At 42.5% G+C, this 14752-nt stretch overlaps 1 protein-coding gene and 1 long non-coding RNA gene across 3 annotated transcripts in view; one reads left to right on the forward strand and one right to left on the reverse strand.

Moving 5' to 3' along the window:
- MDFIC (MyoD family inhibitor domain containing) overlaps positions 1-6858 on the reverse strand; it is a 42389-nt gene extending 35531 nt beyond the window's left edge. Inside the window, exons 1-3 of one of the 2 annotated variants that reach the window (XM_083400078.1) lie at positions 6765-6858; positions 6525-6568; positions 6026-6205 (exon numbers count right to left, since the gene is read on the reverse strand). In XM_083400078.1, the coding sequence (XP_083256204.1) occupies positions 6026-6119 (94 nt within the window). In that variant the 5' untranslated portion in view covers positions 6120-6205; positions 6525-6568; positions 6765-6858. Of the gene's footprint in view, positions 1-3767; positions 3870-6025; positions 6206-6524; positions 6569-6764 lie in introns of those variants that run through there. The other variant, XM_083400079.1, reaches the window with a different exon arrangement.
- A 125-nt stretch (positions 6859-6983) lies between these two features.
- LOC310658331 overlaps positions 6984-14752 on the forward strand; it is a 116425-nt gene continuing 108656 nt past the window's right edge. The window contains exon 1 of the long non-coding RNA XR_014502241.1: positions 6984-9000. This is a non-coding gene — a long non-coding RNA (uncharacterized lncRNA). The remainder of the gene's footprint in view (positions 9001-14752) is intronic.

The raw sequence follows: 14752 nt of genomic DNA on the forward strand, positions 1-14752 counted from the left end.
CATGTGCACTGAAGAGCTGTGATTGATGACAGATCTTTCTTTAAAGGTTCCATGGCAGGTGGTCTCTGTGGTGCGATGGATCAGTGCATCTGGCTGTTAACCAGAAGGCTGGTGGTTCGAGCCCACCTAGGAACGGCTGCGGGCAGGATTCCTGTTTTGCAGGGGGCTGGACTAGATGACTCTTGGGGTCCCTTCCAACTCTACAAGAGCCATGTCATATTTCAAAGTAAAAAGCTGTTTGCCTTTTTAGCATTGCAATGACTGCAGCAGAAACTTCAAAGGAAATATCAACTCTGTTGCGTTTGCCCTTACCGCATCACTCGGTTCAAAGTTCTGACTGGAAAAGAATCCGAGATCGGAAACTGTTGTACTAGGCAGACCAAGATAGTATGAGGTAAAAGCCAATGTCACTAAAGTCGTTTAGGCTTTGACTTCAGAAGAATATGCATGTGTCACCGCCACATGGGAATTAATCATCTTAACTGAAATTATGCACAAGAAACTGAATGCAGAAGTATGTCCTTGCGACATTTACACTTAAGCTTGTCGAGAAATCTTGCATTTTCTTGGCTGATACTAATAAATTCATAGTTGTGTTAGAAGCAAGAAGAACAATGTAACATAAGACGATAATACAAGACACTATTGTCTCAAAGGGTATTACTCATCACTCAAAACTGTAGCATTTAATAAATACGAAAAATCTTAGCAACTTTTTCAACCGTTAAGAGGGGCAGGAGGGGGAATCCAATTACTCATAACATTAAAACCAGTTACCAGTAAAAGGTGGCACAAAATGTGGAAAAATTAGAGTAATTGTGAAACTCGATATTTTAGCAGTATTGATTTACTGTTATTTCTATTGAAGCACAATAGCAAAAATGTCATAGCTTTCTCTCATAAAAAGTACCTCTTTCCAAAGCATATCTGCCCATCTAAGAAACTGTGTGACGGCTATATTCATTTCACTCTTACCAACCTCAAGTTACAACCCAATTTGGAGTTGATATGCAGCAAAACGTCCTTAGAAAATCACTTTGTTCATTCTCTGTACAGTATTATTAAACAATAAATAATAACCTCACTAAGTTTGAAATCTTAAACACACTTATTAGGGAAAAAGCACCACTGAACACAACTGAGTAAACATGCATAAGATTGTGCTATAAATGTACCTTCTAGGACAGTGGTCCCCAGTTAGCTAAGTACTGTGGACCCACTGTTTTATAAAATCCAAGCCATGGATCCCCTGCTTTTGAATTTTTTGATACCTTTATGGTAGTTTTTGTTATGTGAATGGTGCCACAGACACCTTGAGTGGATTACGTGGACCCCCTGGGATCCGTGGACCACCAATTGCGAACCACTGTTCTAGAATACTTTTAGTTCACAACAGGTTACGGATCTATGAGTCCTGAGTGGCACTTTTAGGAAACTGCAACACAAGTGGGAAGCCTCTCTAACAAAGGGAAATGGGAGTGAGCAGGAGAAATAAAATTAAAAGACAGCTGCATCACTTTACTTGTCGCAGTTCTCCAAACTCAAAAAAGCTCCAACTCAAACAAGAACTCAGAAACATTTACAGTAAGTTACATGATGACTCAACTGTGCGTATTATGGGCTGCTGTCTCTGAAGCTTTGCAGATATTACTGACTCCTGTTAGCATCATCATACAAAGGCAAATGCAGCTAGTGACTGAATAGTACATAATCTACTCAGTGGAGGGCCATTCCATTGGCTGAATTTCTATGACACACAAGGCCCCCACATTTCCATATTAGAGTTTGGCTCCATTTGGCTCAGATCTTGCACCCACTCCCTTGTCCTGTGCTTCAGATCTGAGCCGCCAAGGCTCAGCTCTCATCCAGAATAAGATTTTCCTCCTAATTATAAACATACCAATGTTTCAATTAATCAGTCTTTGTTTCAGGTGTTTCAGGAAGTATCTGCTTGCACTGCTTTATTTTTTGTAATGGTGAGGTCCATTAACCATTCAGAATGATAGTGTGAATGCAAGGAAGAGTGTGAAGGAGAAGGTACCAACAAATCGTTGCAAGTCTGGTTGCAGTTCCTCAATTATGGCAAGGAAGGCAGGAACTTCACAATTTGGTTTGTTATAAGAATATTTATGCCACCTTTCAATTATATTCCCAGGGCAGTTTACAAAATAACATGAAAATACAAAAAATACAGCAAACTAAAAGCCACAAAATAATAAAATAGTTAGCAAAATTAAAACTGCATCTAAAACGTTTGGGAACATAAAAATGTATATGCCTGGCAGCAACAGGATAGTAAAGCACCTGTAGGGCAAAAATCTCTAGAAATCTCTAGGGGGGGAAATCTCTGATGCACCACAACTAAGTAATAATATATGACCATGTGCTGAATACTTCTCACCACTGACTACCACCCAAACATCTGGAATTACAGAAGGTGAGTAGGTGAGGGAAATAGGGTGGCAGCTTGACATCCAGACAACTCCTAATTTCATTGGCAGGCAAAAAGTTCCGCCTCCTCTCTCCACAATCACACACCCTTATGACCTTTTAAATTACATCCTCATTTTCCACTTTATACATTACTGGTGTTCATCTGCTTTTAAAAGATGTGGGTCTGCTGCACAGGATAGTTTGGGCCTAAGAAAATGGCAAAATTTTGAGGCTGATCTTTCAACTGTAGCACTAAACAGCATAAATAGATCATCTCTCTTTATACTAGTATCTAAAATGGCACTGAGATTACACATAAAATCTGGGATACAAATAACAATACATAGCTGGAAATGTAGTTTTTCTCAATGTTGAATCATTTATGCTTGTCCTCAACATGCTTTTAATCTTGATTGATTCTAGAGTAAGCCATCCACAACAGGGTATGGAGGGTCAAGTCACCTGATGTGTGCTTTAAAACTCTTCCTGTGATTAGACTATCCATGCCTTTTTCTCCCTGCATATGGCCAAGGTAAATGAAGAAAGAACTGGTGATTGCAATCCTGGTGTATGCCACCTTCAAATCCATTTTCCTTCATATTGGTGTCCACTTCTGTTAAAGAAACTCAGCACCAGCCAGACTAGCCCATATCAGCGCCACTCACCCCAAACTTGCTGGAGGAGGTACATGTCAACAGTGTCACACCAGCACATGCGGTGGACCTGTGAAAAGTGGTCACATTGTGGGAATCAATATTTGGGGGGTTTTGTGCCATAACCGGACAAAACATCATTAAATCCCTGAATCCGGCTAAACTTGCTTGGGAGATAATATGAACCTGCATTTCAAACATCTTACTGGTCTGTTCTTGTTGGCAGCTAGCCAGTAGTAGCAAGGTATTGGAAAGAGCATTTCTGGGACCGCCTACATCTGTTTTCAAATGGTCACACTGCAGACCAATGCAGGGTCAATCTGCAATTACCGTATTTTTTGCTCTATAAGACTCACTTTTTCCCTCCTAAAAAGTAAGTGTGCATCTTATGGAGGGAATGCACAGCTGCACAGCTATCCTAGAAGCCAGAACAGCAAGAGGGATTGCTGCTTTCACTGCGCAGCGATCCCTCTTGCTGTTCTGGCTTCTGAGATTCAGAATATATGTTTTTCTCCTCCAAAAACTAGGTGCGTCTTGTGGTCTGGTGCATCTTATAGAGCGAAAAATATGGTAACTTTTGTTTTCTGAATGAAACCAGTTTATCAAGAAGTGTTTTTCAGGGGCTAAAAATATGCAATAGATCTAGACTGTATGTGAACTTTATCAGGAAAAAACAAATACCGTAGTCTCCATTGATTCTAGAATAAAATTTTGTGTGCATGAACCAACTATAACCACAGTTAACAGTTTGTTGTTGTTTAGTCGTTTAGTCGTGTCCGACTCTTTGTGACCCCATGGACCAGAGCACGCCAGGCACTCCTGTCTTCCACTGCCTCCTGCAGTTTGGTCAAAAGTTAACAGTTTACCATGCAGCAAACCACAACCCTGGCTTAGTGTTACATACAACCAGGGATTGCGGTTTGTTTCACACAAACAAACTATGAATGGGAAGCTTCACATCACGGTTTCTTTGATGACAACATAGCCATACAAAGAAGAATGGTTCTAATACAGATTCTATGGAAAGGAATCTTGCTTTTTTTAAAGACCTGAGATACATTTAAGGCATCTCAAAAAGCAAGTAAGTTTGATTCTTGTTTGCATCTCCATGTGTGTTAAGTAAACGAGATACCCATACACTGCAACAGACCATTGACAGGTTTCAAATCTGAGAAATGCTCATGGAAGTGGCCTAAGTATGTCCATACATTATATATTGTTCCTTAATAGCTCAAAAAGTGTTCCATAAAACAGCGCTGATGTTTGCAGGCATACACCCAACTCCAGATAATAAACTGGCAGCATTTTGTCATAGCTGAATTTTCTGAAAACACTAAGCAATCCTATTTAGAATGCATTACAGAAGTCCAACCTGGAGGTCACTAGGGCATGAATGACCATGACTTTGTCCAACTTTGCCAGGGAGAGGTGTAACTCGTGCACTGGACAACACTGGTAAAAGATACCCTTAGTCACTGCCATTGTGTAAGTGGAAAAGTTACCTTAGTAACCTCTGCAGCAACTCTGTGCCATACAGTTCAATCTTATGCGTGTTTTATTCAGTAAGTACCACCATGCTAAATGGAATTTACCTTCAACTTATTAAAAGGCTGCAATCAAATGTTCTTTATGAGGGTGAAAATCCCACTGATCACAGTGGGATTTACTTTAAAGTAAACCTTCCTTGGATTGGGCTGTTATTGATTTTCCCTATGAATTCTTTAGAAGTTTACTTCTGACGAAAGTTACATGGCAAGGATAGTTAAGCGTTTCTACAAGAAGAAAGGTTTGTTATTATTAACACATATTTCTAGTGTGTCAAATTCATCCCTGAGTTTAGATTGCTGCTGCAACAATATTGCCACTATACAGTTGTGGACTAGTGTAAGTATTTATTTTGGTCTTCAAATATTATTGTGCATAGTTGAGTATCATTTAAAGACAAAGTGTCAGTTCTAAATGAATAAAAACAATGAAGTGGTTAAAATACTACATATTGCCTGTAAAAGAAAAAAAATTACTTAAATGCCTCTCATTTTATTTATAGAAAAAGGTATTCCAAAATCTAAAACACTTTAAATGTTGTTAAAACACGGAAACCTTTACAATAAACAGTGTCACACATCCTCCCACTTGAATGTGCTCACTTTAAACTTGTCGCCTAGAGAATCTGGAAGGCAAATTTTAAAACAAAATTGAAAGTAAACAGCCAGCTACACATAGGAGGCTGCCTTACACAGACCAACCAGTAGTCCATCAAGCTCAAGTATTGCCTACACTGACTGGCAGCCGCTCTCCTGGGTTTCAGATAGTGGTCCCTCCCTGTCCTACCTGGAGATGCTGGGACCTTCTACATGCAAAGCAGACGTTCTACCACTGAGCTACAGTCATGGAGCTACAAACATTTTGTTGCATGTATAAGCATTTTAAAGCCTATCTACTCTGGAGCAGCTGCTCACGAGCACACTTTCAGGCAGCTTGGTAGGGAGAAGATAAAGGCCTAGCCTGAGAGCACCTGCCCCCTCCCCTCCAGTTTCAAAACTACTACTCTACAAGGCGAAAAATAAGGGTTTTGTACATATTTAGTCCAGCATTCCTCGGCCTGCTTCGGAATTTGGGAGGTGTGGCAAAAATGGCAACAAACAAAAAAATGCCAGGAGTCAATGCATCTAGAGGAAAGCTCTGGAGAAGGAAGTGACACAGGGACACAAAACCCCGCATTTTGTGCCTGTATTGCAGAATAATTCCACCCCCCCCCACACACACACACTTTCCTAACAGGATGTAGGGAAGGTAAGCAAGCTGTAAGCGGCCTGGAAAAGGCAACACACCCACCCCTCCCCTTCCCAATGCACACAGCCTAATCTCAGCTGCATCATTTCAGCTGTTCAGCCGTCGCGGCTCTTCCCCCCCAGAAGAAAAACTTTCGAGCAACTTACCTCGAGGGAGCGAGATCAAAAAGCTGTTTTCAGCCGGAGCTGCGCGCTCTGGCCCTTCAGGCCCTGAAGGAAGAGGTTCTCTCGCTTGGGACATCTGCCAAGCTCTCTCCCTCCGAGTAATAAAGAGCTTAAACGCCCCTCTCCTCCTCCTCCTCCTCTCGACAAGGCTAACGCAAGACCCTGAAGGAAGAAACAAATGAAGAAGTCTTTCAGATGGGCTTCGAGGCGCGCATTCTCTCACACACATATATACGTATTATCTGACTCGCTTGCAGGCAAAGGACGGGAGATGCGCCGAGAGAAGCCCGAACTTTTTTTTTTTGCAAAGCAACCGGGTGCGCCGGTTTCTGCTAAAATGTAACATGCGCACAAACACATACAAACACACTCTCTCTCTGTTGTTTGTTTTTTAACCCAAAACACCGCGCGCGAAGAAGAGGAGCCAGCCCAAAGCTTCGGGCCGAAACAAAACAAAAGCAACCTCCTTCAGCGCCTTTACCTTGGCATTTCCTCTCAAGAAGTCCTGCTCTCTTCCTTCCCGGGCTTGGGAGGGAAAGAAGGAAGGAAGGAAGGAAATAGAGGGGGGGGGGGGAGAAATAACTTTAGCAGGAGCTCTTCTCCCAGGCCAGCCGCTTCCCCAACATCTCCCCTCCCGTTCCCGCCTCTTTCTTCCGCGCGCCCCCCCCCTTCTTTCCTTTCCTCCGGCTGTTTAGCACCCCGCCCGCCCCCACCCACCCACCGGGGCAGCGGCTTAGCTTGGCCCCAGACGGAGCCTCCCAGCGCGGAAACTGGCGTCAGCTTCGGCCCGAGCGCGGCTCGCGCCCCTCCCGCCAAAACTGGGGCTCTCGCGCTCTCTTTCTCTTTCGCCCTCCCCACCCGCCGTCATCGTTTCCTCACGAAAACCGCCTGGCTCTTCTTTTCAGACTGGCAGCGCGGTACTTACTTAAAAATACATTTAAAAAAAACCCCCGAGCCTGGCCTGGTCCCAAAGATCAACCAGCCTGACTATTGTTGTTGTTGTCCCTGAATGGGGTGAACATTTTTTTACAAGAGGAATGGACTCCGGCGGGACCTGTTGCACCTGATGGCCTCTGGGCCTCTGATAAATATATTTGTTTTGCCCTGAAGAGGACCTTTCTCACACCTATATGGCCCAGACGTGAGAAAGATCCTCTTCAGGGCAAAACAAAAGACCTTCTGTATACTCTACAAATGCTCTGCTTCAACGCAAATCCTCTAGGCCCAGGGAAGTTTATATGGTGCCATAAGGCTCCAGCCAGGGCCAGATTTAGGTTTGATGAGGCCCTAAGCTGCTGGAGGTAATGGGGCCCTTTATATGTCCAGCTGTCCTTAGTCAACAACAGATTGTTGCTGTTTTTTGTGTTGAATATATGCTATATGGTAATTTAGGGACCTAATACGTAGGTCTCTAAAGCCATTTGCGCATAACAAAATATGTATTTTATCAAAGTAATTGTTGAACTGAAATACAATTAAGAAGAAGTATATTAATGGTGAAATACAATTAAGAAGTATATTTGGGGGCCCAAGCTATAGATTGTTTAGCTTATATGTAAATCCGGCACTGGCTCCAGCAGTCCTAAATACATTAAATGTTTTTCCGGATTACACTTTAAATTTGTTCCACCTCTAAGGAGGCACAAGTAAATGTAGGAGTACAGGTGCCCCCCCATAGGAATGAACTCCTAGGGGCAGAGGGGTTTTTGCCTCTCCCCCAATAAAATATCTGAAGGGGGCTACCACCACACCCAAAAAGTTGATGGGCATTGCCATTCAAATTGTGTGTGTGCACCATGTCATGTGATCGATTAGGCAAGGTGGGGCTTACCTGCACCCCCCCCACCCAATATTTTATTCAAGTTGGCACCCCTTGCCCCCCCCTTAGAATCATAGAAGTGTAGAGTTGGAAGGGGTCGCAAGGGTCATCTAGTCCAACACCCTGTGATGCAAGGATCTTTTACCCAACATGGGACATTCTGCTTGCACATGACCACGTATATGTGCAGTACAGGGAAATAAATAATTTGGTTTAAACTGCAAAAAATGGCCCCAAAGAGGCAAAAATAGCTCAAAAAGAGCAGGAAAACTGCAAAAATGGAATGGTACAAAAAGAGCAGGAAAGGGACTAGCAATCCCAGCAGCCTTTGCAACTTTGATCCCATGCATCTGAAAGGAGGTTTGGAGGGAGCAATTGTAGTGGAATTTGGTGGATTTTTGACAGAGTTTTCAGATGAGTTTTTGGAGATGGCACCTAAACACAGGGCATCGTCACGGTGCCGAGAAACCCAAGAAGCAGCAAGTGCTGCTCACGCGGGAGGAGAAACTGGAAGCGCTGGGCTGTTTACAAGACTGTATGACCGTGTGCGCTGTGGCACGGAAGTAAGGCAGGAATGAGTCCAGCATATGTGCCATCAAGATACAGAAGAAGGAAATCTGGGCAGGAGTTGCAGCGAGTGCACCAACAACTGCAAAGGTCACCAGCAATGTGTGGGACAAGGTTCTGGTGAAGACAGAGAAAGCTGGAGGACATGAACCGCAAGTGTGTCCCCATTGATGGCAACACCTTGTGCCAGAAAGCTCTCAGGCTGTTCGCAGCTTCAAGTCTGCTACTGGAGAGGGGAAACAGTGTGTGAAGGAGTTCCAAGCCAGCTCCGGTTGGCTGCACCGCTTGAAGGGCCACTACAGTTTGAAGAATATCCACACCACTGGTGAAGCTGCATTCCCGGACAAGGAGGTTTCCCAAGCATACCCTGACCAGCTGAAAAGACAACAGAGTCAGCTGCCCATTACCCTGTTCCTCTGCAGACACCTGCAGCAGTACCATCAGCAGCAAGTGAATCTGAGCCATGGCCAAGGACTTCAGGGTACCGGTCTACCCACCCCCTTGTCGTTTCCACATCATTCAGCGATGAGGAAGACTAAGAGCCACCAGTGCCACCATTCATGCCAGTCTGGTAAGTGCTGCTGGGTTTTTTAAAAAAGTTCCCAGAGGTTTACTGGGTGTTTACAGGCTTTTTAGACGGTGTTCCTCACTGTACATGTCATGTATACACATGGTACCTGGTAACATAACCCCTGCGTAACTGGGGAGATGCCTGTACTTGTAGTAACAGACTTCACATGCAAAGTACCCCAACAGTATCCTCTGTCTTTCCTAGAAGCCTAGAATACATCACACAAATTCAAAGGTGAGGGAAATGTATTTTATTCATTATTATTGCTACCAACTTGTAGGCCTCCACCGTTGAACCTCAGCAGTAAAATCAAATGAAGCCCAATGTTGCCCCAGAATTACTGGAATACAGTCGTACATTGAAAGTCGAGCAGAATCTGTTCTGGAAGTCCGTTTGACTTCTAAAACATTCAGAAACCAAAGCGTCGTTTCTGATTGGCTGCAGGAAGCTCCTGCAGCCAATCGGAAGCCGCGGAAGCCCCGTCGGATGTTTGAGTTCCAAAGAACGTTTGCAAACTGGAACACTCACTTCCGGGTTTGCAGCGTTCGGGAGCAAAACATCTGAGCACCAAGGTGTTCAGGATCCAAGTTACGATGTATTGCTTTGGGTCCTATTTTGTTCCGCCTCCCAGATTGTGGGGGGTGGGGGGACATGCACAAAAGGATTCACAGCAAATGCACCAAATGATGTGAAAGACAGACTCTTACCCTATGGGTTAAGCCAGGGGTTGCCAACCATCACAACTCAGCACCTGAGTATGCTATTGATATAATATGATTACAGTGGTGCCTCGCAAGATGAAAAGAATCCGTTCCGTGAGTCTCTTCGTCTAGCGGTTTTTTCGTCTTGCAAAGCAAGCCCATTAGCGGATTAGCGCTATTAGCGGTTTAGCGGCTATTAGCGGATTAGCTGCTAAAAGGCTATTAGCAGCTTAGTGCCTTAGAAAAAGGGGGTGGGGAGCGGAAAAAAACCCCCAGGAATCGCAAGACATTTTCGTCTTGCGAAGCAAGCCCATAGCAAATTCGTCCTGCGAAGCACCTCCAAAACGGAAAACCCTTTCATCTAGCGGGTTTTCCGTCTTGCGAGGCATTCGTCTTGCGGGGCACCACTGTAAATACCTCATAGAGCAAGGCTATTTTATTATTTATTTCATAAGTTTATATATAGTATACCACTTAATACAACAGTTTCTGAAATGGTTCACAAGAAGATAGCAAATGCTGTAAACAATGAAACTAAAAAGGCTACAGTAACAGATGGGGAATCACAGAAAAGCAAAGGCAATTCATAGCAGCACACTTTTTTAAAATTCCCACGATTTGGTGGAATGACTCAGTAGTCAGACCACCAAGTAAGGTTGTAAAATTGCAAAGGTATGACCTCCGTTATCCAGCCCTCAGCTACTTCCCCACCCATTATTTGGGGGTCGGAAATCAACACCTGAGCTGGAAGCAGGACTATGACAGCTAGTCCTGACTCCCCAATGTCACGTGACTCACTAGGTTCTCTCCTCTCCCATGGGTTAATCTTGGATATCTTTTAAAAAAGCCTATGTTAATACAGGATATACAGAAGCTCAGTTTTTTTCATGTCTTATCTACTAAAAACATACTCAGCATACTTAGTGACACTGTGATCAACTCCCTCAGGATGGTAAGAGCGGCCTGGTTGGATCAGGCTAAATGCCTATCTAGTCCTGGCAAACTGTTTCAGTTCAGGCAGTTTAGTTCAGATACCCTACTTTTTCTACAGTGAAGCAGGGGAGAATTATTATATTTGATTAGTTTTTTATGAATTGATGAATCACCTTTCACTTAAGATTCAAGGCGGTTTACAATTGACCATAATAGCAAGCTAAAATTAGAAATAAAGGCAATAGAAACAACTAAAAGGTTTTAAGTCAATACAAATAAAACACCCAAGGATATATATTAAAAGTCAAAACAAAACAAAAATGCCTTTACTTGTTTCTGCAAAGTAAAAAAATAGTGGGCACATTTCATATCTCAGTAGGGATGCATGCTTTAAGCCCTGCTCCAAATTGCTGTGGAGTGGGCTTCTGCTATCTTAGGGACTTCAAGGAGCCACCCTCCTACAGAATGCAGTGACCTACTGGGGATGTAAGACAGCCTCCGCTGCAGTAAACTGGTCCTGAGCCACACAGGGCTGATTTAAACCTTGTGGCTGCAGCATGTGTGAAGCTATAACAGGAAGATAATTAAGCTAGACTCCTCAAAACACATGTATCTGTCATGACCTGCGTGAGATTTAGACACTTATAACTGTGACTAGAGGTGAACCCTATCTGAAGAAATCACCAGAAAATGATTTTGTAGTAAGGTTTCTCACAATTACGAGAAGTTCTGTGTCCCAAATACAACTTGTTCTGTTTTTCTTATTTCATGCAACTGCATTTTCAAATGGGGGGGGGGGGAGTGGTATGCCAAGGCATAATTTGCATATACTTATTTATTTTCCTTACATTTATAACTCCACTTTTGGCCCCTGGTGGAAGGTAAGGCAGGTATACTTGTGTTTCTCAAGTGATCTCCCAACCAGGCATTAACCAGATCCAGACTTGATTTGTAGTAGTGGCAGAGTGGAAGCCTCATGTTCCTTCAGACCATGGCCTGCTCCATAATTTCTCCATAACATTGAAAAATTATGAGAAAATTGATAAAAACCTTGTCTTAAGTGTGTGTGGTTTGTTTTTTTTAAATCTATAATCACTTATATAATCGCTTAAAACAAAAATAAATCTCTAACATTATAATCAGGGATGTTCCTATACTTTGCTTACCGTGTATCTGAGTCCACTGCAAAGTGCAGTACTGGTGAGACCACCCCAGCCATCTGCCATCTTAATCTGCCCAGAGGCGTCTATACATATAAATTAGCACATGCAAATTTGTGTCATGGGCCCATGCCCCGAATCCTTTAAGTACCTAGCAATGCCTCCTGGTTTCTCATCAACACACAATCAGATTTGGTTTCAACTGACTGTACTATTGTGCTCTCAAAACTAATCTCCAGCTTTGCTAATGTACTGATCACAAGGCCTTACTTTCTCTGTTGTCTGTCTTTCAAGGGCTCTGTGAGGTCTAAATTGAGCTAGAGATTCAGACATGTATTCCATTTTGGTTTTTTAATTCCTAAGGGAGCATGTATTTCTCATTTACTGCCTTGTCCCTGCCTTGTCTGTAACTTGAAACCTTGAAAGCAAATTAGGTTTGTAACTTAATTAAGTGCCTATTTGAACTCATTCCTCCATCATGGTATGAAAAAATATGAATACATGGCTGGATAAAGACCAACCTGGCATTTCTAAATAAATGTTGTAATTTATTGAACCATCTGTATTTCCATGATTTATACAGACAGAAGAAGAGTCTTGAGTTACTTGAGAAGTTGCTCGCTTTAGTTTAAACACTACCTGATTAAATTAGATAAAGGAAAAAAGAGGCCAGGAAACTCTGCATCTAACCCCTGGCATTTTCTCGCATCCTGTTTCCAACACTGGTGCCCACCAGCAAGCACACTGGTTCATTGGGGACCCCTCCAAACCAGTATGGGTTCTTCTTCTCTCTTCCATTGTGGTACACTGTGTGACGAAGAGGTTTAAATATCCCCCTTTAGCTGAGGAATAGGCAGGGCGTTTTTTCATTCCCTTCATGGCACACTGTAGATGAAACTAATCTCCCTGTCAGTTCATTTGCTCTGATAAACTTGGGGGGGGGGGGAGCAGTCTTCCCTACTGTGGCATATGGAGATTTAAACCTTTCCACTCCATAGTGAAGATGCACACTGTGCTCTCCTCACTCTTCAGTTGATGTGCATGAGGAAGTAAGAAAGGCTGATTTTAATCCTCATCTCATGGTGCTTTAAACCCCACCAAGTGTGTGGTGATAGTGTTGAAAATAACTTGTCTCTGCTGATATGCATGGCCCAGCTGAGGAAAGGGGGCTTAGCAAAAGGGAGAAGAGTCAATTGGATTGTGTCTCTGTGCTAAAGTGTGTGTGATAGATCCTGTGATTGGTCCTGCTAACATTTTGAATATTGTCTACAAATGGTTTTCCACTAGGGTAATGAGACCCCTGGCTAAAATAGGTAACAAGTTTCATTTGCCTAATTTTCCTCTGTTAAAATAGACTGCTGAGTCCATTGCTATTATTCAGCTCTAGTACAATATATTATGGGTATGGGCAGCGGAGAAGAACTTAATTTAGCTTTTTAACTGGCCACAACTCAGTTAAAATTAAAAATTCAGATTTAGTCCCGTTAGTATGATAGCACCGGTGACTGGAATTATGCCCACAATCCTAATTTTTTTTAACAAAAAGTTGCTGTTCTTGGCATCTGTTTTGAGAGGCAATGGAGTGTGACTGTGGTGGTGAAGTCAGAACATGGGACAATCACATTGCCTGCTGTGGCTGCAGAAACTGCCCTGACACCTGCGGGCATAGGGCGTTATACAAACAACAACAACTCATAACTGACAGCTACTGACAGCTTCCGGGTCATGTGGCCAGCATGACTAAGTTGCTTCTGGCGAACCAGAGCACCGCACAGAAACGCAGTTTACCTTCCCACCGGAGCGGTACCTATTTATCTACTTGCACTTTGACATGCTTTTGAACTGCTAGGTTGGCAGGAGCAGGGACCGAGCAACGGGAGCTCACCTCATGGTGTGGGGATTTGAACCACCGACCTTCTGATTGGCAAGCCCTAGGCTCAGTGGTTTAGACCACAGCGCCCCACTAAAGAAATTACCTTGTGGCAATTAGAATATCGGCACTGTAATATCTTTCCAGAAACAAACTTCAGAAGGCATGGCCTAAATCCGAGGGAGAATTCCAAGTATGAATAATGCTTAGCTATCTAAACAGCACCATCATAGATTACATACTATTTTTTATTTTTTTAAGAAAGCTCTTTAGAAACATGTTCAAAGAATTTCTGAATAACCGTTGTTTATAAGTAGATTTCCAGCAAAGTAGATTGAATAGCAACAGCATGAAATTGCTAGTGGAGGAGGAAGCATATGAGGAAAGTACCAATCACCATCAGCAAACAGTAATATCAGCAGTACAAAAAATGCTATCAGATGCACAGAGTAAACAAGCTGAATAAATGGAAACAATTTTATCACACTAGTGTATTTCAATTACAGTAATTTTAGATGTTATTTGTACACATAATAGGTAAAATACAACTGGGAGGAAAAATGAGATTTTCGAGATTATGGTATTTCTTTCATTTTGGTAAGCAAGAGGTGTTTCAGCACAGTGTTGGTTGAAATCTCTATTTTACATGCATTTGTAGAGAGTTGCAAGCACTCATAAAATTGCATTGAATTTACTCAATGGTGTTAAGAGTAATAAAAGTGCCAGAGTCAAAGCACAACAATAATTTCTAAACAAAAGAATACCTTTCTAACCTTTCCTAAAACAGTAAATATATCTTTTTAAAAAATGTTATGCAAATAGTGAATAATATACTAAAAAGGAATACTATGTAGTATATTACCCCGGACAACAGCTAAAGGGAGCCATAAACATTTAGTCAATATTATTCTTAATAGGCATTCATAGCATCAATCATCATAGTTCCTTTTGAGGTGTAACTGTGTGCTATGCATTCTGCATTATAGATTCATAATATAATATAGAATGGTCTTAGTTACATATTGTGTACTGTTCCTAATACATATTCAGAGCATATCTTGTAACAGCTCCTTTGGAGCTATTAACAT

The sequence above is a fragment of the Podarcis tiliguerta genome (genome assembly GCF_965153285.1).
Source record: "Podarcis tiliguerta genome assembly, chromosome: 10".
Taxonomy (NCBI): domain Eukaryota; kingdom Metazoa; phylum Chordata; class Lepidosauria; order Squamata; family Lacertidae; genus Podarcis; species Podarcis tiliguerta.